Below are 23,862 nucleotides of genomic sequence, written 5' to 3'. Positions count from 1 at the left end.
GGTTACCTTGTCTTTTCAGGGTTACAAAATCATGTGATGAAAGCTAAACCTAAAAAGTAGGGAGGCAGGGGCCTTGAGTCCACTGTAATCACATCAAATCACATGGCTTGAGCTAAGGCACTAAGCATGTGACTCTGTTTTAGGCCTTTCTAAACCAATAACTAACAAGGATTATAGCATGGCCAATTAGATGAAATCCTTTGAACCAATCGCTGTAGTGGAGTATCAGCCCCTTTAGGGTTAGTTGTTTCATAAACAGACAAAACAATAAAAGGCCCCAGAGGTGACATCTTTAGAGCTGCATCTTTTGATCCTTTTGATCATTTTAGACTAAAGTCATTTTAGGTTAGTACCCCATAGCGTCATCACAAAATTCTTGAAAGTTGAAGAAGACCGGGCGAAGTATCTAATAGAAAGGACAGCAGGGTCTTGAACATAAGCTGCACGACATTGACTTGTGAAGCCAGTGCCTATCACCACTCATTGTGGTCTAGAACATTCCGCTGGATTCCACCAGGGCAAAGGGCCCATTGAAATTATATTTAAAGTCACTGATTAGTTCAGCTACCACCAGTCTCTGTAGCATAAAGCTAAATAGAGACAGCCCCAGTCCCGTCTGATTATAATACAAAAATACCCTTGACCTGAGAGCCCCATGTGTCTCCCAGATTAGCTGAGAAGTACAGTCATGTAAAAGTTCTATTTAGCTTTGTTCTGCGTAACCTATTAATCACAATATAGCTACAAGAAATGGTATTGCATGGGATTAAATGTGTTATCTATTTTTTTTCTTTACCTTACCATATTTGTGGTAGGCTACAATTATGCCTCAAAAACATATTTATTAACAGACCTTTTTATTGTAGGCTATCTATGTTCTGTGAGTGAGCAACAATATTGATCTGATATCCCATGCAATTCATCTGACTACAGGAGATAGTTAAAGTTTGGTGCAGGTGTAATTATGGTCTCTGCCTGATCTTTATAATTATGCACATATTTTTGGACAATGAGGAAAAGCCAATATAACGTGTAAAGCTTTGCACTGATCATTTCTGTTATTTCTACGAGAAATTATGTACAATATTTAACAAAACACATTTGCTGTAATAAAGATGGTTTTCTTAGAGACATGCTTATCACCTACATGGCTAACCTGATTCCGTGTCTGTATATTTGTTAAAAGGGGTGGATTAAAGGTAGGCTAATAAACTCGAATCTAGGCAGGCTACCTCAACATGCTTTCGGTCCTTCGCCTTGTGATGTGTTCCGAGTCAGGCTGAGCTGTTGAGAGAGCGAGCAACAGTCATGTGCTTGTCAGGACTAGTCTTTTTTTTTTTTAGCAGAGCTACACATTTTCACGGATGAAAGCTGCCCTGTAGTCTGTGTATTTGTAAGATTTTGTAACGCTGTCAATTGATTTTGAGTAAGGTTAGGCCTACTGTTCTAAAAACAATCTAGCAGTGTAAGGCAAACCCTGCTTGTCGTCGCGGTACAGACGTTTTGACGGAAGAATTTGGACGCCGTAAAGTCATGGTTAGTAGCGTATACATTTACGTTTCTTCTCGTCTATTTTAGTTATTTTTAATTGTAGATTTGCATGTATATTTAACATGCCATACTCTGAGGCAAACAACACATAGGCCTATCGTAAATGCCACACAGCAACAGACACAACAATTGAATTCAGGGGTTATATGCTTTCACACTTAATTTCAAAACTTTCTAGATGATGACAGGATTTCGACTAAACCTGACTCCGCTGAAAGAACCACTGGGATTTATCAAAATTTTGGAATGGGTAAGCTTACCATCCTTTCTGAAGCACTGTAAACATTCAATTTAATTGGGCCTTATCTGATTCAATGAAGTAACCAGATTAGTCTTGGAGGTCGCGTGTTGTGTTAAACTTCCTTCTAAGATTTGTATTAACTGAGGTAGTCTAGTTTTAAAATCTTTGTTCTCTTTTTTGTTTTGTACTTTATCATATTTAATCACAAATAGGCTATAGTCCAACAGGCGTACAATATGGACGGAAGTATGGAATGTAGTTTGAAAGTTTAGTGTAGTTTGAAAGTTCTGTTTTCTATTTTGACAAGTGTGGTCATGTTTTACAGTTAACTGCCATTTTTGCCTTTGGAAGCTGTGGAAGCTATAGTGGCCGGAATGTCATTTCAGTTTTCTGTGGAGGTAGTAGAAATGAAACATTGAATGTCACACTTCACTATCCTTTCAGGTGGGTTTGTGTACTCACCAATAAATCAGATTGGGAACTCATTTCTTTGCATTACTTGTTATGTTCAGACCTAAATTATGGGCTATGTTGTCACATCACATCACTTTCTGTAACTGATACTGCAAGAAATCGACATGACATGCTCAAATATAGGCGTTTACTGGTTTACCTGTGTGTGTGTGTGTGTGTGTGTGCGCGTGTGTGTGTGCGCGCGTGTGTTACCCTTTTCTCCAGGCTGAATGAAGTGATGCTGGTGGGCTCCAATTCCACGCTCTGTGGTCGCACTGTTCAGGAGACTCATCTTGTTGGTGACTCGGCCTTCTCCGCTGAAGCCTTTGTGGCCGTGGCCATCGTAGCTTTCTGCTACTGCATGGCAGCACTGCTGATCTACTTGGGATATATGGACAGCTACAGGGATCCTCAAGGATCATCATGGCCACAAACTGTAAGACGTTCCCTAGACATTTATATTGTGGATTCAGGGGTATTATTGATACAAGTTAACAAATAAACACAATAACTAAGTGGCTAATAAATGGACGATGAGTTGCTGTTAGACCACATCCTTGCAAAACAACAAAATGTATATAAGTATAAGTACTGTATATATACTCTTTTGATCCCGTGAGGGAAATTTGGTCTCTGCATTTATCTGTGAATTAGTGAAACACACACAGCACACAGTGAACACACAGTGAGGTGAAGCACACACAAACCCAGAGCAGTGAGCTGCCTGCTACAGCGGTGCTCGGGGAGCAGTGAGGGGTTAGGTGCCTTGCTCAAGGGCACTTCTGCCGTGGATGTGGGCATAGGAGAGCAGTGCTCAACCACTTTTCTCGCCCACATTTTTCCCACTGGTCGGGGATCGAACCGGCAACCCTTCGGTTACAAGCCCAAAGCCCTAACCTAACCTCTGGTAGCACCACCGTTTTCTTGTGTGAACAGTCAACCTGTGATTTTGAGTTCTTGACCTTTAACCTTCTGCTCTTCCTTGTGAACTGTATTCATTAGCATTATCACATGATCTCACATCACACATAAGCACAAGTGGTTATATGGACCTTTCTATCTCATCCTTTCCCTGTGTGTGTGTGTGTGTGTGTGTGTGTGTGTGTGTGTGTGTGTGTGTGTGTGTGTGTGTGTGTGTGTGTGTGTGTGTGTGTGTGTGTGTGTGTGTGTGTGTGTGTGTGTGTGTGTGTGTGTGTGTGTGTGTGTGTGTGTGTGTGTGTGTGTGTGTGTGTGTGTGTGTGTGTGTGTGTGTGTGTGTGTGTGTGTGTGTGTGTGTGTGTGTGTGTGTGTGTGTGTGTGTGTGTGTGTGTGTGTGTGTGTGTGTGTGTGTGTGTGTGTGTGTGTGTGTGTGTGTGTGTGTGTGTGTGTGTGTGTGTGTGTGTGTGTGTGTGTGTGTGTGTGTGTGTGTGTGTGTGTGTGTGTGTGTGTGTGTGTGTGTGTGTGTGTGTGTGTGTGTGTGTGTGTGTGTGTGTGTGTGTGTGTGTGTGTGTGTGTGTGTGTGTGTGTGTGTGTGTGTGTGTGTGTGTGTGTGTGTGTGTGTGTGTGTGTGTGTGTGTGTGTGTGTGTGTGTGTGTGTGTGTGTGTGTGTGTGTGTGTGTGTGTGTGTGTGTGTGTGTGTGTGTGTGTGTGTGTGTGTGTGTGTGTGTGTGTGTGTGTGTGTGTGTGTGTGTGTGTGTGTGTGTGTGTGTGTGTGTGTGTGTGTGTGTGTGTGTGTGTGTGTGTGTGTGTGTGTGTGTGTGTGTGTGTGTGTGTGTGTGTGTGTGTGTGTGTGTGTGTGTGTGTGTGTGTGTGTGTGTGTGTGTGTGTGTGTGTGTGTGTGTGTGTGTGTGTGTGTGTGTGTGTGTGTGTGTGTGTGTGTGTGTGTGTGTGTGTGTGTGTGTGTGTGTGTGTGTGTGTGTGTGTGTGTGTGTGTGTGTGTGTGTGTGTGTGTGTGTGTGTGTGTGTGTGTGTGTGTGTGTGTGTGTGTGTGTGTGTGTGTGTGTGTGTGTGTGTGTGTGTGTGTGTGTGTGTGTGTGTGTGTGTGTGTGTGTGTGTGTGTGTGTGTGTGTGTGTGTGTGTGTGTGTGTGTGTGTGTGTGTGTGTGTGTGTGTGTGTGTGTGTGTGTGTGTGTGTGTGTGTGTGTGTGTGTGTGTGTGTGTGTGTGTGTGTGTGTGTGTGTGTGTGTGTGTGTGTGTGTGTGTGTGTGTGTGTGTGTGTGTGTGTGTGTGTGTGTGTGTGTGTGTGTGTGTGTGTGTGTGTGTGTGTGTGTGTGTGTGTGTGTGTGTGTGTGTGTGTGTGTGTGTGTGTGTGTGTGTGTGTGTGTGTGTGTGTGTGTGTGTGTGTGTGTGTGTGTGTGTGTGTGTGTGTGTGTGTGTGTGTGTGTGTGTGTGTGTGTGTGTGTGTGTGTGTGTGTGTGTGTGTGTGTGTGTGTGTGTGTGTGTGTGTGTGTGTGTGTGTGTGTGTGTGTGTGTGTGTGTGTGTGTGTGTGTGTGTGTGTGTGTGTGTGTGTGTGTGTGTGTGTGTGTGTGTGTGTGTGTGTGTGTGTGTGTGTGTGTGTGTGTGTGTGTGTGTGTGTGTGTGTGTGTGTGTGCAGGACTTCATTCTGACGGCCGTCTTCGCTGTCCTGTGGCTCGTCTTCTCGTCCGCCTGGGCCAAAGGCCTCCAGAACGTGAGGGATTCCACCAGCACCGCCGGCATTCGGTCCACCCTCTCAGTGTGCCAAGCGCAGGGTGTGTCCTGTGAGGTCACCGAGAGAGCCGCACGCGCACCCTCAGCGTCTCTGTGGTGAGCCTTTCAAATGGATAGCACTGAACTCAATGAGCATTTTACCATCAATAATTGAACCACTCCTAAGAGTCATTCACAACTCAGGAAGTATTTAAGGCAAATGTGTATCCTTTACAGGTATTTGGCTTCTTGAACCTGGTCCTATGGCTGGGTAATGTGTGGTTTACCTATAAAGAGACTCCCTGGCACTCTCAGACTCCTGCGGCAGAAACAATACCGGTCCGTAGGCAGGTACCTGTACCCATCTGAAGGGGCTGCTCTGAGATGCTTTAATAACTCCAATGACTGTTAGGGGAATATGTCCTCGTATTCCCTCAGAACTGAAACTGTATTCATATGTCCCTCTTTCCTAGTGTATGTGTATATATGGCTGTGTGTGAGGGATATATTGTAGATGTAAATAACAGAAAGATCTAATATTACCTCACATCTAACTCATGTTGTATAAGAATGTTATTTCTCCCTTACTCGCTTTTAGTTAGCTTACTGATGACTGCCGGGCATTTTGTCCATAAAGCTGCAATGAGAAACTGTTTGTCACTTTTCTAATGTCACTGGTGTTTTTTTAGAACTGTACGTGTGTCTGCATGGGGAGCTTGTGTGGTATCAATGATACCCTGAATTTAGTTTTCTTGTGAAGTTAAGCACAAATGGTTGATGAGTTGGTTTCAGGTTACAAAACAGAATTTGATGCTTCACAAGAAAGCTTTTCATTGGTTAAAAAAAACCAACTGACATAAAATTGTTGCCACACAAAATTGGTGACACACGTGCTTTTCCAAATAAATTCTATAAAGAAAAAGAAAGATTACATTATTTTCTTTGAAAGTCAAATAAAGTAGACCAGAGCTTTCCTCTGAAAATGCCTGCTTTCCCTCTATGTCTGTTTCTGTCTCTAACTGCACAATCTGTAGTAAGCCTATGGACTGAATTGCAAGCCGTTGCACTGTTGTTGTGTTAAGTGTTCTTCATGTTTGTCTTGTGACTGTTGATCTTCAATTTCCCTGGAGGTATAAAGAGAACAAATAGCATACTATCTGAAGTTATGACTGCAAATAACCCTGTATGGTTTCACTAGTGTCTGCTGCTTCAGGGAGCACAAAACACACATAAAGAAGGTATACTCAGGCTCCTAAACATGAAATTCTGTTTATTTGTGTCAAACGCACACACACACACACACACAACATAGTGAAAGCTAATGAAAGGTACTGTTTTGTTGTGACATTTCATAATATGCCATAATATGAGGAATCAATCTTAGTGCAAAAGAAACGTGCTATGGTACCTCAACAAACTGTATTCATTTAACCTGATTATACTCTCATTTGTAGTTATAGGCAAAACTGAATTAACCTTTGCCAGGATACTGAATACCAGTCATTGAAATGCGGAGTGACTTCTGTCAATGCTACTTGACTACACCTCTGACATACCCTCAGCTGTCAGTGGGACCATGCCTGGCTTGACTTTTGGTCTAGACCTCATAGGTAGTTGCACAGCCTGGTGCTGACCAGAGGTCAGTGACGTCTGCATCGAATCCACCGACTGGGCAGAGCCTAGCCTGGTAGCGTTTGAGGATTCGGACTGGGCACTGCCTGGTGGTTGCGCTGGAGTGCCCGCCCTCTGGGAGATGACCAAAGTGCTGCTCTCTGGCTGAGTCTCTGACGGGCTGGACACAACAGTAGCGTCCTTCCAGCGACGGGCACCAGATTTGCTGTTGTATTCATACACCCTCTTCGTGACTAAAATCAAAGAACACCAGAGAGTGTCATTAACACTCAATGCCATTTTGAAACATGTTTAATTTGGTTCAATGATGAATGAACCATCACCTGGATCGACTTCCTCTCCATCAAATACGGTGTTGATCTTGGTCACCTCCTAACAAAGACAGGAGAATGTTAGAGGGATCTTTAGATATGACTGATTCTGAACCACAACTGACCACAAATATCCACCTACCGTCAATACTTCACGTTTTGGAGGATCTGTGGACAAATAACATAAAGAGCAATGTGTCATGAACATGAAGTTATGCTCAACAGTATTCTGTTCTTCATTTAAATCTTTCATAAGTCACTATCAACATAATGAAAACATACCTTTATATTCAATGCTGTGTATAAAAAAAGTCAAAGAATCAATTCATATTTTGTTATTTAGATAAATAATACTACAAAATTATAATGAAGAATAACTTTATTCTGAATAACTTCAGATGCAGGCTACTCAAAACAGTTTGATGAGGGAACTCACAGGGTGTCTTCATCCTCCATGTACTTGGACTCACAGCAGTCACAGGTGCAGTTGCACTCTTTAGTTGAGAGATATCTGAAGCATCTATACAGCAGATATGCCAAGATGCCCACGAGCAGAAGTGCCCCCAGGACAGTGACGAACCACACATACCAATCATCCGCATCAAATGTGTTCCGCGTCACATCGATGTATGTGATACGCGGCTGTAAAGCAGATCCAAAAGCACGTGTCTGTTATTACCATCACCCCTATACTCCTATAGACCCTTTCAACAATAAAAACAAAAACAATGCTTGAACGTTCTATTTGGGCCCCAATCTACTTCCTCTGCATTAAGATAACATATGGAATGTTAAAAAGGAAGTGTTGTGGGGCCAACTATGATGCTGATAATGGAACTCTCTTGAAAGGGTCTATACATCAGTCAAATTCATCAGTCAAATGTTACGTGACAGTACCCAAAACACATAAAACCCTCCATCATGTGCAGTGAAAGGCGAATACAGAGACACAAAGCGATGAAGTAAAAACTCACTGTTGTTGTTGTTATGGTGGTGGTGAGGTCAGGGTCCACCACCCGGACGTTGATGATGATGGTGCCGGTCCGGGGGGCACGGCTAGCTCGTAGGTTGCCGTCGGAGATCAGCACGGTCAGACTGTAGCACCACAACTTATCTAGGCCACTGCTGAAGTCAAAAGGCTCCCTAAAAATCAGCCGTGTGATGTTTGTCCCCGCGCTAGGAGAAAAGCCAAAGTGGTTGTTTACATTGGTGGCCCCTGCAAGATATGGAGGAGAAGCTGATTATTGACATGAAGATGCTTTTTAGAATAAACCAAACTGCCACTGAGACATTACATACTCCCATATACTCTCTCTGAGAGAAATGGATTGCAAGGTCTAACCTGAGATTGTGTAGATGAAGGAAGACGGAGGGGAGTCTCTGTCTGTGCATGACAGCATGAAGCCTTGGACACTGGATCCTGGACGCATGTCAACGGGGACCACCAGGCTGGTTTTGTTGGGACCACACAATGGTGGCTCATCATTTGCTTCTGTGATATTGATTGTGACCTACAGTACATGGATATTACCGGTAACAAACAGAAAATGTTTTTTTGTTTTCTTCACAAACTCTTTTCACTATATAATGTCCCATCTTGTGGCTTACCACAGCTGTGGCTGAGAGAGGCCTGAATGGGTCCCCGTCCACCACGCGGATGACCAATGTGTGTGATGGAGTGACCTCATAGTCAGGGTTGGTAAGCAGGCTGATCCTGCCAAGTTTGGGGTCTACATGAAAGATGTTTGTCAGACCTCCACTGCCCCCGCCTGACACAAGTGAGAACTGGATATCTGTTGGGGGAAGGTCCTTATCCGTGGCAACAACAGAGCCAATTACAGCGCCCCCTGGAGAAGGATGTGAGTTACTGTAGGAGTGACGCCACACTGTAAAATTCAGCAGCTTACAGCATGTAAGGAGTAATATATGCCTTACGTCCAAGTAACTCAGAAACACTGAAGAAGTATGTTGTGGAATTGAATATTGGGGGGAATTCGTTGACTGGTGTCACACTCACAAACACATAAGCATCACCTACATAAAATGCATAACTTGACGTCAAGAAAAGGAGTTATATTATCACACACACTGTGTAACTGTAAATAATGTGACAGACTCACCCTTTAATGAGGTATCATTCTTATCTGTTGCCACAACTAAAAGGTTGTATTCACTGGCAATGTTTACGTTGCTAGGATCCTCAAAGTTGAGACTTGAATTTAGCTGCAAGAACAAGAATGCAACAGACTGCAGATTTACATAATGATTCAAATGCAACATAAAATACTGTATATGCCTACTGATGCAATTTAAATAATAACAATAATGCTCTAATTCCCAACATAGTACTCGATTCCAAATATGTTAAAATGGGCCTGTCTTACCACAATGGCGCCATGTGAGGTGAGGGCAAAACGTTGGGTGCACCCTGTGCAGGAGAAGCTGGTGAAGCTGTATTCCCTAAACTCAGGTTCCACGTCATTATCAGTGCATGTGACTGTGGCAATTAGAGCCCCTTTAGCCTCTGTCTCAGGTACTTCTCTTCTAATCAATCACAGCACAAAACACAGATAACTAATGGAAGAATAAAGTTATACTCTACAAAATGTGTAAGTAATGATTCACTCTCACATCTTCATTTGAGACAAACAAATAGCATAATACAAAGTCTTTGCTGGGAAATATATCATATGATGTAATATAAATATAACATCCAGCAAACCATGGTCAGTCTCACCGTGGTTTGTCAGATGTGCAGATAGGTGGGTTGTCATTGATGTCCAACACTGTGACAGTCAGGATGATGGAGCTGAAGAGAGGAGGGCCAGGGGACCGGTATGTTGCTGTGATAGTCACAGCTACTGTAGGGGTATTTCTGAGTGTGTCACTGTCACGATCCATTCGGTTTGCTATGGTGACTAACCCTGTGTCTGCAAACATAGAGAAAGAGAGATGATAATGAATGTATTCTTACCATTTGTTTTTTTTTTATTCATACCCACATGTTTAAAATGCCCTACATCCATTTATCTCAAGATAGTCATTCGGACTGATGGTGTAGAATATAAGTCCAACATAAAGAGAGACGTCTGGCACAACTGCAGTGATGTTGGCCACAATATGTCCTGGGCTAAGCTCTTCTGGGAGAGTGAAAGATGTGATGGTGCTAGAAGACAAAACAAAAAGAGTCTAATTTCAAATGGCATGAAAAACTATTTGAAACTGTCTTGTTACAGTCATTATCACTTAATAACAAACTACTTACTTTAAAAAAATGGGTTTGTCATCATTGATTTTCACTATATTGATGATTAGTGGTCGCAGTGCTGTATTGTTCCCATCACTTACTGAAATGTTGAGTGAGTAACTGAAGAGAAATGGAGATATAGACAACACACATGACACACTTCGGAACAGTCTGATAGTACACCACTGCACTCATGTGAATGAGATCAGTCTGATAGTACACCACTGCACTCATGTGAATGAGATCAGTCTGATAGTACACCACTGCACTCATGTGAATGAGATCAGTCTGATAGTACACCACTGCACTCATGTGAATGAGATCAGTCTGATAGTACACCACTGCACTCATGTGAATGAGATCAGTCTGATAGTACACCACTGCACTCATGTGAAAGAGATCTGTCTGATAGTACACCACTGCACTCATGTGAATGAGATCAGTCTGATAGTACACCACTGCACTCATGTGAATGAGATCACATAGTTACCTTCTTGGGTCTGTTAGATAATTGAACTCCTTTGTTGTAAAAACTGTGCCTTTACTTCCATCAACACTGAATGCAGGGTTCACAGGAATGAGACTAAACTGATTGAAACAAGTTGAAACACAATGAACCGATATGATCAAGCACATTATGAACTTACATAACAGAGTATAGTGTAATGGACATAGTAGACTGACTCTGTTACATTACAAGGCTAAGTTATTTGACACCAACCATAAGAGTTTTGTCCTCTGGATCAGAAACACTTGGTTCATAAATCTGCCCTGGAGGTGTCTTTTCCAGGATATACAGGACTGATGCTGAAATATAGAGACAAACCAAAGCTGTCAGCTGTCAGGCTTAACAGAACCTTTTCTCATGATTTATATTGAAAGCCTGTCCAAAGTCTGCTGTACCTTCATCCAGGAAAACTGGAGGCTCATCAACATCTGTGAGAAGCACAGTCAGTGTTTTACGGTCACCATTCCCAAAGGAGCCAACTGCAAGGATTTCGAAAATGAAGCGATTGGGAACAGTCTCAAAATCCAAGTCAGGGGAGCCAGTGACAAAGACCTGAAATGAACAAATTACCATATCTCTAAGCATCTAACAGGCATGTTTTGAATGTTAAAAAATATCTCATAAATTCATTACTTTCTTACAGAAAAGTGTACATTTAGGCAATAGCAAATGTATGCCTCACTATACATGAAGTATGAAAAATGGACCAGGCCAAATTAACAAAAACAAATTGCAGCACAGTAAAACTAAATATATCCGACCTTAGCATGAGTGGTATTCTCCATAGACACAGCAAAAGCATTGGTGAGAGGATTAAAGTTCAGTAGTCTGGGGAATCCTGCTGCCATGCTCTCTCCAGCAGAGAAGGACATCTGGAAGCTGAAGACATCTGTGCCTGCAGGACTGTTCTCTGGCAACATTGTATTCGCTGGCAGTCCAATGATTGAGACTTCTGAGAAGGCACCTGTGTGGTATGGGATGAATCAAACATGTTGAGTTTAGATGAGCTTGAGATTAGATAAATTATAATGTGTAACCAAAGATCCATCTTTAAATTATAGGTCTGCATAACACAAGGAAATCCTGGAAAGCCCATTAAACCATGATCACATCCACAGGTATTTTCCATTACTGTCTGCCAAACTTTTACTCACCTGATATTATCCATATCCCCAGAATCACCACTAAAGCATGGATATTTTCTGACATGTTTTCTCACAGGTGAAATTCACCTAACATCCTGTCTGAGGGCTTATCTGTCTGTGCTGGTGTCAGACCACCTACCCAGGCCATCTCTAATCAATCAGCCACATGTGGACTTAGTCCCCTGTGTGTTGTCAATCTGTAGTTGTTAGATACAGGCTTTTATGGCCATCACTCAAGCGTGTCAGGACCATAGACAGTAAAAGATAGGACAAGCTGTGCTTTATCAGTAAGGATAGCCTAGCCTACTGCTAATGAATTTAGTTTGCAAAGAGCGTTTTGTGAGTTAAATATTGTGATATGGTGTAAGCCTGGTTTTACTAAATTGTGTGCTTATTTTACTAAATTAAAACAAAAGCACAATTTAGTCAAATGATTTAGTAAAACAAGTAAAACAATTTGTGTGTCGCTTTGGACAAAGGCGTCTGCCAAATTCATAACCATTCCATAACCAAATGAGCACACAATTTTGTAACAACAAAATCTCATGCCTGCATTGGTATGGAAATTTGAAGAATTTGAAAAGGTCAATCTGGCACGAAAAGGGCAAAACGTTTATAATAAACTACTAACCTACATAACACATCTTCACTGTCATCATATCATACATCATACATACAGTACTCTGCTTGCAATAGTAAGTCCCCTGCCCCCCCCCCCTACATACACAGCACATTATTTCATCAGGAAGCTTCTCCAACACACATCCCCAACATACTTACAGCACACTGCCCCCCCCCCCAAGACACAGCACATTGTCTCATGAGGAAGCTTCCCCAACACACATATTGCACACTGCCCTCTCCCCACATACACAGCACACTATCCCATCTCCCCTGTCATCCCCCCAACACACACACCAAGACCCCTGGCAGTTGGGTTAGCCCCCTTGAGCCGTGGATCTGCCCAAGGTTTCTTCCTTGGTAAGGGAGTTTTTCCTTGCCCCTGTTGCTCTTGGGTGCTCCTTGTTGGTGCCCCCACCCAACACCTTTTTATGCAGCCCTTGCCACTTAATCTACTAAACCCCTCTTCTACTGCACTCTTTACCCCCCATTAATGCACAAATAGGCTGACACAGAATATTTCACTGCATTTCTTACTTCCAGTAACTATAATGTGACAATAAACTTCCTTGTATCCTTGTAATGTAATGGCCTGAAAATTCAAACAAAAATGATTTATTAGCCTACTATTTTTTGTGTCCCCATCCAATTATCTCTATGGTTACAGTAGCGTCAAAGGCGCGGTCAAATGCTAGACGATCGCGGATTTCATTGGCTGAGAGAGCCTTGAGTGCGCGTGGGGTATTGTGGGTGTTGTTAAGAAGGTAGGCAAGAGGCAACAACATTACTGGGCTGTTGTACTAAAGTACAGAGTGTTTTGGTCTGGTAAGTGAATTAATATGAAACTAGCCCTTGTTTGAACTGTTGTCATGTTGTGGAAATGACAATTATAGCCACTTTTTTAAAAATGTCTGCAACACATCCTCCTACAGCTAACTTATGATAGATAACTTAGCGGCTCTGCACTGCAGGCACGGTAACGTTTCCGCACCTCCTAGCTAGCTAGCTCGTAGTAAAGTTAAGCATTAGTTAGCTTTTATTGTCAGCTACGAGTATACATCGGAATTCGGATTTATTTTGTGCTCGTGTTGCACGATTTAGGGTCTAAGTTAATAGCCTGGGGTCACTTGCTAGTTCTGTAACATTAGCTAACTTGGCTGGGCGAGCGGTCGGTCTGTTGTTGAACAACACCAGAAGTTGGGAAACGGTTTTGACGACAATAACGTTAATGGGCTAACGTACATTCCTGCGAAATGTTGTTTCAAAAATGTAGTATGTTGGGTAACAAATTGTTATTCCCTGCTGTCATAAACTAGCTTCTCTCTGTACCTGAACACCATTGCTCAAAATGTCCAAGATGGCTTTCCATTCTTATGAAATCTTGTTTATTGAAGTTTTCAGTCTGAAGTACTTTGTGCAGCACATTGCTAGTTCTGCAATTGTAGCACTGCAGTCTCATGGCATGCTTAACAGTGGTTCTCTCCTCTTTGTTAGGCTCATTATGTCTGTGTTTCTGCCAACCACATCCAAAAGCCTGACATCAACTCCACTGAAAAGCAAAGACAAAGGTATTTACAGGAGCAAAAGTGTGGAGTATGACTCCACCGATGATTCCACCTACTCGTTGTTGTCGCCAATTTACCACGATAGTTTTGAGGGTTCAGATGATGACCCTGAGGTGGAACAACTGCAGAAGAGGCTGAACAGCCTGGCAGCATCAACTGAGGATATCAGACACCCTTCTCCGCAGAGGTATTGTTTGCAATTCACACATTAGAGGATGTTCTCTGAAGGTCATGCATTTGCTTATGTTGAGCTTTATGTTATGTTATAGGAATGGGAAATTGCACATTCAAAGGAAAGTTGCAGAGGTAAAGCTGGAGAAATCCTCTGTTTCACTGCACAACCTAAGTGCCTGGGAACAGTGGCTTGTCACCAAAGCAAAAGAAGAACGTCTCAAATTAGAACAGAAAGCTCTGGAGGTACAGCTAAATATTATTTTGTGATATTAAAGAGAACTGTAGAGTTGACCAATGACATTTTGGCAAAAGGTTCTGCTCTAGTAGTCACTAATGATTAATTTATTGTCCCTGTTTATTGATATATATTGATAAATTTATTTATATCTGAACAACCTTTGTCTTCTGTTCATTTTAGGAGCGCACTCTTAAAGAGAAGAAGGAACAGACTGAAAAGGAAAAGAGGCGAAAGAGAATACAGACAGAGAACAAAATACAGGATTGGCTGAAAATGAAAAGAGAAATGGTAGGGGTGAGAGTGAATGTGTCGTCAGTGTGTCATTTTAGCAGTGTGTTTCAATAATGTAAAAATTGAAAAGTAGTGCCTTTCATTGATGACCTACAGTTTTTTAAGTGATATAATTGTTTATCAAACAGAATGCATGTAGTCATGAACTATCGTGGCATAGTAGTATTCTTAGCATGCTAGATTCAAGATACCTAAAAAACAAAATTGTGTTTCACACATCCAACTAGAGCAAATAAATAGGGGCATTTGTAACTAAGCTCAAATAAATAACTTAATTTAAACATTAACATATTTTAAAAGGAACAGTCCCTGATATGCAGGTCACATTCTCTGGTTTACAAAACATAAAGTTATCAAGAGATATATTCAACATCTTAAGAAGAATCTGTCAACTGAGTGTAACATGAGTTTAATTTAATGTTCATTTTAGTCCCAGATCAAAGCTTGTTTGTATTCCTCAGGAGTTTAATTGTGTGGTTGATTGATTTAAAACAAAACTAAATTATTTTTTTGTTATTTCACAGGAAAAACATGAAAAGGAGTGCAAGGAACGTCAAAAACAAGAGGAGGTGGAAAGAGAAAAACAGAAGCGGAGAGAATTTGAACTCAAAGCACAAGAGAAATATAAGGAGTGGTTGCTCAAGAAGAAAGAAGAGGAAAATGAGAGAAAACAAAGAGAACAGGTGACTCATCAGTTTGACCTCATAGGACTGAAAGGATAAATGACACAAGAAGCTTGTATTTATCTGCTATAGCTGTACATGACTAGTGAAATATTTATGGCTGACATGGCTTCGGTTCACATCTAAAGGTGATGTAGATAATCTGTGAGTTAAGGTCTGTCTGACTTACTCCCCATCATGTTTGGGTCAATAGGAAGAGGCAGCATTGAAAGAGGTGGAGGAGAAGGAGAGGAGGAGGAGAGCAGAGGACACATTTCAGGAGTGGCTCAGAGCGCAGAACAGAAACCGAGTAAAGTGCAACACGCCCTCCCCTCAAGGTGCATAGAGGCTGCAGAGTGTGTGTGTGTGTGTGTGTGTGTGTGTGTGTGTACGTAACTAATACATGGATGTGTTTTGTAATATTTCTTTAAAATAATGCTTGAAATAATAATCCAGTGATCCATGTATGTTCTTCTTATGTTTTATTCACATTCATTCACTTCTGGTGAAAAACTATTTCTGTTATAGGCTATGACAACCTGAACTATCCAGCTCCCAGTTTCTACAACCCCATTCCATGGAAGCCCATACCTGTTCCACCTCCAGAGAAGGCTCCCCGGAAGAGAACCCAACGTGGCAAACCGCTAGGACCACCCAGGCACCAGTCCTCCTCTCCATGTCTGACATTCCGGTACAAAGACACTCTGAGCTTTGCCAGCAAGAGGCGATGACACAAAAAGGATGCCTCTCCTCCACAAGACTGCTCTCTGGTGGTTCAGAGGAGAACTCAGACTTTCCATGAAGAGATCCACCGGCACAACTGAAGGCACAGTACGAGTTAGGGCTGAAGAAGAAGTGTGGAAATTGACAGTGGTTGTATTGGTTTTCAGGGTGCTGTCCTGAAAGCTTCCCCCAGGTTTGAGATAATTCCGGTGTTTGAATTGTAAATTATAAATCAGGTTAGTGGACATGAAATTGTTAGTTAACAGCCAGTTAATTGTTAATTGACTATTGAATGAGAGGCCGTGTCTAAAGGTCTTGTTTTGGACAAAAAGAACAGACGTTTAATTTTGTTGACCATGCATATTTTTCTGTAGAATTCATATTAGTTTGCATTCAGTTGTATATGTTGTCACATTTTTACATTTTTTTTATTTTGAATACCTTGTTTTACACAACTGTTTAAAAAAAAGAAATTTTAAACAATAGAGATGAAATAAAGAAGTTTAACAAGCAGTACTAACCTGTTCCATGAATATTCTCTGAATAAATGTGTTAAAACCATTACTAAGTAGTCTGAATAGGATTGGACCTGAATCCATGGCAAGAGATGGGGGAAAAGCTAAGTGGCTATCCCACTTGTTTACACAAGTCAAGGAATTTCTTATTAATATTTCATGTGTTACACATTTCCAATTCAAGTTATAAGCAAGTACATAAGTGGTGAGACAATTCTCTGTATTGTTTGCATTATGTGGAGTCATTGTATGACACAGAAGGTTTTGATGCCAGTGGCCTCCTTTAAACACACAAACCAAAAAGCACACTCTCACTCACTCATATTGTGTATTGTTTGGTGTCTGTCAGTGCCTTGTGCCTCTCTGCACTAAGCTGACGACAGGGCAATGAGTGGGGGGGGTGGTCCCTGACTCACACTCAATGGCACAATGTACTTCACTATCATCTCTGCTGCACTCCCCCCAGGCACGCCAACTTCATGCTGGCCCATGCACCATTAACAATCACAAAGGTATTCTTACAACTTTTTTCATAACTGGAAAATCTGGTAATCGTAGGTGTTCTTTCCTTTTGATGACTGTGTGTTTGCGATGAGATTGTGCTAAGAGCAGCGGAATGTGCTCTGGGTCAGCTCCTGGGGTGGTTCTGAGCGGAGAGCGAGGTAGGAGGCAGCCACAGGATTCCTTGTGGAATGCATTTGAATTCTGAGTAGCTGAGTCCAAAGGTCGCCACTGAAGACAGTTAGAGTTGTGTGTACACTAAACATGTACAGCCCTGGAAGGAGGAGCTCAGTTTCTTATGTACTCGATGGACTTAAGAGTCATGTCATTTATTTCAATAAGCTGCTGGAAATAATAACAGGTACATGTTTGTTTCTATTCCACTGTTTTCTGTTTGTCTTTTTTCTGCTCCTTTCTTTGTTTCACCACACCCTTGGTCTATTGTGAAACTACAGCTCCCCTAAGATGCAGTGGTGCAGGTGGATGGGAAACCGAAAGTCAAACACAAGAAGCCAGGTACAGTTGAGGCGGGGGTGACTTTGTTTACATTTTGAGTGAGTCCAAGTGGAAAGGATCTACTAGAGAGAAAGTGACATTGGCCACAAAATGGGCATAGTTTTTGCCAGGGCTGGAAGTGGGGTGGGGAGATTTTCTGTGCCAGAACATTATTGTGTGCTCCTTTTTTAAGTAAAAGGGGAAGAGCTGTGTTCAGTGAATGACATTATTTGAGATTCTGGAAGAGGCACAGGAGAATTCTCAAAGCGGCGAAAGAGAAGAAAAATAGTTTTTTTGAGATGACGATTTAGACTTTCGTCTAGCTGAATTTCATAGGTACCTCGTTTAAACGTCACATGATGGATTCAAAAGAGAACTACACGTTTGAGGAAGTATTACCTAAACTGTGTGTGTGTGTGTGAGTTGACACTTTGAGATTACTGTTGCTTGGTACTCCTGGGCATGTTCAACAGTGCCCACAGCTACTGTTGAGTAAGCAGAAGCAGAATAGACATCATTGTTCCCCATGGCTCTGCAGCCCACGGAGATGGAGCTAGACGAGGACTCCTGTGATTTCCTCTTCAAGATCATCCTCATCGGAGACACCAGCGTGGGCAAGACTTGTGTGGTCCACAGTTTCAAGTCAGGATTGTTTCTTGAAAGGCAGCAGAACACTATAGAAGTGGACTTCACAGTTCGAACTTTGGACATTGATGGCAAAAAGGTCAAGGTTGGTTGTGAGAAACATGCTAATAGAGAATCACAGTGGTTTTCAACTGTAATGTCACAAAAAGAAGATTTTATCTTTTTTACTTTTATTACTTGTATTATTAGTTATACTGCCATTACCACAGCACACAGAGAATATTCAAATTATTCACTATTTTACATGCACAGTATGTGGTCTTATTCTAGTGATTATGTGTTTAATCTGAAACATGTATATTTTCACACAGAGAAAGAACAATTTCATGCATGCTTACGGTCCTTTGTTGTAATTAGATGCAGGTTTGGGATACAGCAGGACAGGAGCGCTTTAGGACCCTCACCCAGGGCTACTACCGGAATGCCCATGGTGCCATGATCGCCTATGACCTGACCCGTCACAGCACCTTTGAATCCCTACCTCACTGGATCCAGGAAGTGGAGCAATGTGGAGCACCCAGCATAGTAGTCATCTTCATAGGTAAGGATAATTAAATTAAAGATTTGATCAAATCTTTATAACGTTATAGGTTCCCTATTATTTGCCTGCGGTTAACTACAGTATTCAATGCAATGTTATAAAGGTAACAGTTGAGTTCATGTTGGCCCACAATGTCCACACTCACACACTTTGATGCACTCACAGACTCACACACTTTGATGCACACTCACAGACTCACACACTTTGACACATGGTCCAACTTAGTTTGTTAGGGCTTAGGGCTGTCTCACTGTCAAATCATAAAAAAAAAAAGCACTGTAAATGACCACCATGAAACAGCATGCAATTACATTATTAAGTTGATCCTGTGAGGGAAATTTGGTCTGCATTTATCCCAATCCATGAATTAGTGAAACACACTCAGCACACAGTGAAAACACAGTGAGGTGAAGCACACACTAATCCCGGCACAGTGAGCTGCTTGCAACACCAGCAGCGCTTGGGGAGCAGTGAGGGGTTGGGTGCCTTGTTCAAGGGCACTTCAGCCGTGCCTACTGGTTGGGGTTCGAACCGGCAATCCTCCGTTTACAAGTCCGAAGCGCTAACCAGTAGGCCACGGCTGCCCCCTGTAAATAGCATGCAACATGTTTTTGGTGTTGTCAATTTAATAAGGCTGATGTTCAGCCTTGGTTTTAGCAGTTTAATTGTACATCCATTAAGGTTAAGTTACACATTACTTTTGTGGATAACAACACTAATTCTTCACAGTCTAGTCTAGTTTCTGATATGGGGTAAGTGCTTTCAAAAATAAGAAACCATAGGAATGTATTCTGACCCTATGACAAAAAAAGAAGTACTCTTGAATAGGGCACTTACAATAATAAAGCATTTACGAGTGGATTAGTTATATATGTTTCTAAACTATTTGAAATGTGTCTCATAGGCAACAAGTGTGATCTTGAATCTGAACGTCAAGTGTTGTTTGAAGATGCATGTACTTTGGCTGAACAACGGGGGGCACTAGCTGCACTAGAAACATCTGCCAAAATGGACCATAATATTGAGGAAGCCTTCTTCTTGATGGCAAAAGAACTCATTGTGAGAAGCGGAGGGGTGGTCAATCAGGAGCCCTACTCAGAGTCCCCTTACCCCTTGCTGCATTCTGACTCCCACACCATAAACCTGGAGGAGTCATCAGAGAATAAGCCATGCGGCTGCTGAGAACAGGTCAAAAGCCTGAGACATGGAGAAGTCCTCGGCATGACGTGGTTAAGTTGTTTTCAGTTTTGTGCCACTTAATCTGAGGAACAGTGTGTATTTATTCAACAACATATTTTGGAGAAAATCTATGGCTTAAAAATATTTCAGTACATGTATAATGCATAACATAAAAGCAAGTCAGAAGTTCATATGGTTATGTAAACCAATAAAACTTGTAAAAATGAAAAAACAGGAGACTGCTGTTTAACATTTATCACCTTAAAAACTGGGCAATAACATGGTAATGTGCAACACCAATCAACAGACTGAGTAGGACTTACTCTCCTGTTTGTTCTCAAGCTTACAATAAAAAAAAAAACGCAAACATTCAACTGAACTGAGAAACAATAACTCTGTACCATAACCACATAGTGTGTGTCATACACTATTTCCATAAAGCAATAACATATTATATACATTATGTAAATGTATTTAACTTAAAAGTGTATCTGTGCCAGACGACTGTGTAGGAATCCCTGCAATGCTGAGGTTAAAAAGGCTTTCATCAATCTCCCATCTCTTAATTGGCTCCATGGACGGAACACTGAATGACCACAGTTTAACATTTATTTAAGATTTATGGAGTCGTTTGAGTAATATGTACACAGGGATGTCTGACAAAATGTCAATCCTATGCCCACATCAGATTTTGACAGAGTATTGAATGATGAAAGAAATGCGTTATGACCTACTGCTCTTTGATCTCTGTTCTACTGATTTATGACAGATGATCAAGGTTCATATTAAGATACTGGAGTTGCATGTGAAGTTAATAGCCTCAAAGGCCAGTTTGGCATATGCGAATATACTCTGGAAACCAGTAGACATTTGCCATATCTTTCATCATTTTGTAGCTGCTATACAGTAAAACACAGGGAGGTGAAAATCCCTCAGATGTCAGTGAGACCTCCATCTGCTCCTCTTTGACAGTAGGCCTTGACAGTGTTTTTTGTGCGTCTATGCTCATCAGAAACTTACGGCTCTAGTCCAGTGGGCAGCTCTCTTGCTGGAAGACCAGCTCCACGGCCTCACGCACATCCTGCACAACGAAGGAGGGCTGAGTGAGGCTGGGGTCGAAGCGAAAGTCACGGTGGCCGTGGAAGATGCGCTGCTCGGTGACCGTCTCGTCCGGGTCCGGGGGAAGGTCCTGCTGGTCCCGGTTGTAGACCCCCGTGCAGACCAGGATGGAGCTGCAGCCTACGGGCAGAGGGTCGTCCCCCACATCCCCCATGGCCACGTCCGGTCCCGCTACTTCGTCCATCTCCTGTCTCGGGTTTCCCCCTCCCTGAGCCTGCATCTGTGCTCGGACGCGGCGAGACGCTTTCAGGTAGCGGTTGTAGAGGTTGGCTCCATAGATATCGGCCATTGGGTTATCACTGGAGGGTATAACAATACATACTTGATGATAGTACAAATAACAAAACAGTTGGCATTTCAGTTTCATGATCAAACTCAAAGGCACACAGCACTCACCCAATGGCATACAGACGCTCAACCGGCGAAGTCCAGCCGAGAGTCTCGGCCTGCTTGCGGATCAGCAGCTCTGCGTAGTTGTAGGTCACCACACTGGGCTTCCCTATCAAAGCCTCGTACTTTAACTCACGACCAGTGACCTTCTTGTAGATGCTCTCTAGACAGACGAGGAACATCCCATGGCCAAATCTAAAGAGAGGCAAACAAGCTATGAGTCTGTAACTGACCTCATTGGAAGGCAGAGAAGTGGACATGGGCACACTTGCAAATCATGCAACAAGTGAGGTGATGAGATCCAAAGCCTGACCTTGGGTTTTTGGCCTCTGCCATCCACAGGAGATCCATGTTACAGGCTAGCACAGGGATGTGAGGGTACTGCAGAGAGGTCACCGTATTCCCAGGCTTCCCATTAGTGAGGAGAACATCCACAATCAGCTGAAGGTTCGTCTCCCATCTGATTGGCTCACCAAATAGAATAACGGCTGGGGGAGGATAGGGGAACAGATGAATAGGAGCCTGAGTGGATCACATATCTGAACATAATAACAAGAATACTGTCTGTAATGAGGTGCATTTATGACAGAATGAGAATCTGTATAGCCAAATAGCAGCATACCTTCTATTGGTGGAAGATCCCTGGTTTGAGGTACCTGTAAACATTAAACATGATGGACAGTTAGACATGTATAATACTGAAGACAATTTAAATGGAAGAATGCCTCAGGATTTTCAAATGAAAGTCCCTGGGACACTTACTGAGTTCTTAGGTCTGCGATGGTGATCCACCACATCAAGAAGGGGATACGATTCCCGAAGCATATCTATGGTCACAACATTTTGAAACCCAAGACTGATAATCTTTCAGTTAAGACTAAACAGACAAAAACAATGTTCACTTAGCCAAGAACAGTGAAACTGTAGTAAACGACGATTACCAGTTCCTAATTAAAGTATATTTATGCTCATGATTGTGAACAACAATACAAATATGGCTATATGGTGGAAGCTTAGAGGATACTTGTTGGCCACCTCCAAGATTGGTCCCTGGCCAGACACAAGCACGCATTTGTCATGAAACTGACTGAAGACTCTCAATGGGCTGTGGGACAACATGACTTGATCTGGAGACACCTAGTCATTTAAAAGTAGAAAAAGTACATCCAGGTCACAATGATGAATTCAATTAATATTGCATGTACATCAATACAGCAAAACCGTGTCATGGATAAAAAAAAAAAGCTTAATCAAAGGCTATCTAAGAACATGAAAAGGACAGACCTCAACTTCAAGCAGGTGAGACAGTTGTTCAGCCTTGGTTTGCCTAACACAGTTCCCTGCATTTGTCACGAAGACAACAGGGACTTTGTATTTCCCATCTCTATCCACCAGATTCCTGAAACACTGTTTGGCTGCAGGTATGGGTGTTCTTCCACGCACCAGAACGCCATCAATATCAAACAGTAGTCCGAAGGAGGGGTGACCCTGTGATAGGATTTAAACAGAAAGTAACCAGATCACTTTTTGTCAACAAGACACGCTTCAGGGTCCAGCACATATAAACAACGCTGGAGAGATATACACCGCTGAGAAATGGTTTAATCACTCCACCCCGTGACATAATATCATCCGAGGCCTCTGGCACTACGCGTTCTCTGGGTTTAACCGTTTAGGGTGACCTCGGAGCCCAATATCAGTAACCGGTCTTTCAATGGGAACGGAGATTCGGTGCCTGGCCAAGTCCTGACAAAAAACATTACAACATGTAATGAGAGCCAACGACATAATGTCACGATGTAAGTTAACAGTTGATCACATTTAACAACAGCAAAGCAAGACTGATGTGCAATCTGTGCTTGATGAGTCTAGTGAGATGGAATACCTTATTATAGCTGCCTAAGTGAAATTACCCAGCTGTGGTCTATCCTACGTTATACTTTTAAGCTGTGTCAACGCAATGATATACAAGGAAATGTTGAGCTGAGAAAGCTGTTAGCAATGCATTATAAGCAATGCATAACCAGTCAGTAAACACATTTATCGTTTCGTTAGCTAGCATCAACTTACTATAACGCTACTGTAGAAGCGTTGAGAGGCAGGTGGCACATGGACAGGGCTCCTCCCCAAACTACTGGTGCTGAGAAATCGCCAACCCAATTTAATAAAATTCAATCGAGTGAAAAACTCTGCCATGTTTCCAACGTGGCTCACCCGTTTCAGTTTACGGGCTACCCTAACGCACGAAGTGCATTGCCAAACAGAAAATAACTCGCTTCAACAAGCTCCAGCCGCATGTATTTAAAAACATCCTATGACTACACTGGGTTGCATTGCGCAGGAGTGAAACTGAATGAAGAGTGAAGTCTGACTGCGCAAAGTATACGCTACCACGAACCCCAAGGTGATAACACGCACGATGGCAACATAAATGTCTACCACACTCTTACTATTGCTTCAAAGTTGTTC

The 23,862-nt window shown here is 42.3% G+C and overlaps 4 protein-coding genes and 1 pseudogene across 5 annotated transcripts; 3 read left to right on the top strand and 2 right to left on the bottom strand.

Annotated features, from left to right (window-relative positions):
• The first annotated feature begins 1,321 nt into the window (after positions 1–1,321).
• On the top strand, positions 1,322–6,148 carry LOC125302912 (annotated as a pseudogene).
• A 136-nt stretch (positions 6,149–6,284) lies between these two features.
• On the bottom strand, positions 6,285–12,089 carry LOC125302911 (cadherin-related family member 3-like). Its single transcript, XM_048256265.1, has 19 exons — positions 11,744–12,089; positions 11,351–11,553; positions 10,985–11,141; positions 10,803–10,888; positions 10,572–10,669; positions 10,100–10,201; positions 9,855–10,000; positions 9,572–9,764; positions 9,219–9,378; positions 8,955–9,057; positions 8,770–8,868; positions 8,443–8,681; positions 8,177–8,345; positions 7,809–8,050; positions 7,271–7,476; positions 7,117–7,130; positions 6,977–7,002; positions 6,847–6,895; positions 6,285–6,756 (listed from the first exon to the last, which is right to left on the bottom strand). The coding sequence occupies exons 1-19, from the start codon at positions 11,796–11,798 to the stop codon at positions 6,431–6,433; spliced, it is 2,673 nt and encodes an 890-aa protein (XP_048112222.1). The 5' UTR covers positions 11,799–12,089; the 3' UTR covers positions 6,285–6,430.
• Positions 12,090–13,084: 995 nt separating this feature from the next.
• Positions 13,085–16,551, top strand: ccdc34 (coiled-coil domain containing 34). Its single transcript, XM_048257418.1, has 7 exons — positions 13,085–13,180; positions 13,850–14,107; positions 14,190–14,337; positions 14,513–14,620; positions 15,148–15,306; positions 15,500–15,623; positions 15,814–16,551. The coding sequence occupies exons 2-7, from the start codon at positions 13,857–13,859 to the stop codon at positions 16,014–16,016; spliced, it is 993 nt and encodes a 330-aa protein (XP_048113375.1). The 5' UTR covers positions 13,085–13,180; positions 13,850–13,856; the 3' UTR covers positions 16,017–16,551.
• A 396-nt stretch (positions 16,552–16,947) lies between these two features.
• Positions 16,948–19,893, top strand: LOC125303463 (ras-related protein Rab-19). Of its 2 annotated transcripts, none has more exons than XM_048257226.1 (5): positions 16,948–17,035; positions 17,480–17,540; positions 18,058–18,249; positions 18,522–18,705; positions 19,610–19,893. In XM_048257226.1, the coding sequence occupies exons 2-5, from the start codon at positions 17,490–17,492 to the stop codon at positions 19,885–19,887; spliced, it is 705 nt and encodes a 234-aa protein (XP_048113183.1). In that variant the 5' UTR covers positions 16,948–17,035; positions 17,480–17,489; the 3' UTR covers positions 19,888–19,893. The 2 variants fall into 2 exon arrangements, with proteins under 2 accessions (XP_048113183.1, XP_048113184.1); XM_048257227.1 differs by lacking the exon at positions 16,948–17,035 and adding an exon at positions 17,045–17,385.
• Positions 19,894–19,971: 78 nt separating this feature from the next.
• Positions 19,972–23,796, bottom strand: hdhd5 (haloacid dehalogenase like hydrolase domain containing 5). Its single transcript, XM_048257225.1, has 8 exons — positions 23,464–23,796; positions 22,678–22,881; positions 22,418–22,530; positions 22,156–22,249; positions 22,016–22,049; positions 21,707–21,881; positions 21,400–21,588; positions 19,972–21,302 (listed from the first exon to the last, which is right to left on the bottom strand). Exons 1-8 carry the CDS (start codon positions 23,587–23,589, stop codon positions 20,909–20,911), a joined length of 1,329 nt encoding a protein of 442 aa, XP_048113182.1. The 5' UTR covers positions 23,590–23,796; the 3' UTR covers positions 19,972–20,908.
• Positions 23,797–23,862: the final 66 nt, after the last annotated feature.

The sequence above is a fragment of the Alosa alosa genome, chromosome 11, assembly GCF_017589495.1.
Source record: "Alosa alosa isolate M-15738 ecotype Scorff River chromosome 11, AALO_Geno_1.1, whole genome shotgun sequence".
Lineage (NCBI taxonomy): Eukaryota > Metazoa > Chordata > Actinopteri > Clupeiformes > Clupeidae > Alosa > Alosa alosa.
Note: the sequence above shows the minus strand (reverse complement) of the source record. Positions and strands in the feature narration are given on the sequence as shown.

Coding starts and splice junctions, on each gene's coding strand:
- LOC125302911 (XM_048256265.1), bottom strand. CDS start 11,798: ATGTCAGAAAATATCCATGCTTTAGTGGTGATTCTGGGGATATGGATA. Junction 11,142..11,350: donor AGAATACCACTCATGCTAAG/GTCGGATATATT, acceptor TGTTCATTTCAG/GTCTTTGTCACTGGCTCCCC. Junction 10,670..10,802: donor CAGAGGACAAAACTCTTATG/GTTGGTGTCAAA, acceptor TGTTTCAATCAG/TTTAGTCTCATTCCTGTGAA.
- ccdc34 (XM_048257418.1), top strand. CDS start 13,857: ATGTCTGTGTTTCTGCCAACCACATCCAAAAGCCTGACATCAACTCCA. Junction 14,108..14,189: donor AGACACCCTTCTCCGCAGAG/GTATTGTTTGCA, acceptor GTTATGTTATAG/GAATGGGAAATTGCACATTC. Junction 14,338..14,512: donor TAGAACAGAAAGCTCTGGAG/GTACAGCTAAAT, acceptor TGTTCATTTTAG/GAGCGCACTCTTAAAGAGAA.
- LOC125303463 (XM_048257226.1), top strand. CDS start 17,490: ATGCAGTGGTGCAGGTGGATGGGAAACCGAAAGTCAAACACAAGAAGC. Junction 17,541..18,057: donor AGTCAAACACAAGAAGCCAG/GTACAGTTGAGG, acceptor ATGGCTCTGCAG/CCCACGGAGATGGAGCTAGA. Junction 18,706..19,609: donor CATAGTAGTCATCTTCATAG/GTAAGGATAATT, acceptor TGTGTCTCATAG/GCAACAAGTGTGATCTTGAA.
- hdhd5 (XM_048257225.1), bottom strand. CDS start 23,589: ATGGCAGAGTTTTTCACTCGATTGAATTTTATTAAATTGGGTTGGCGA. Junction 22,531..22,677: donor CTCACCTGCTTGAAGTTGAG/GTCTGTCCTTTT, acceptor TTAAATGACTAG/GTGTCTCCAGATCAAGTCAT. Junction 22,050..22,155: donor ATCGCAGACCTAAGAACTCA/GTAAGTGTCCCA, acceptor TAATGTTTACAG/GTACCTCAAACCAGGGATCT.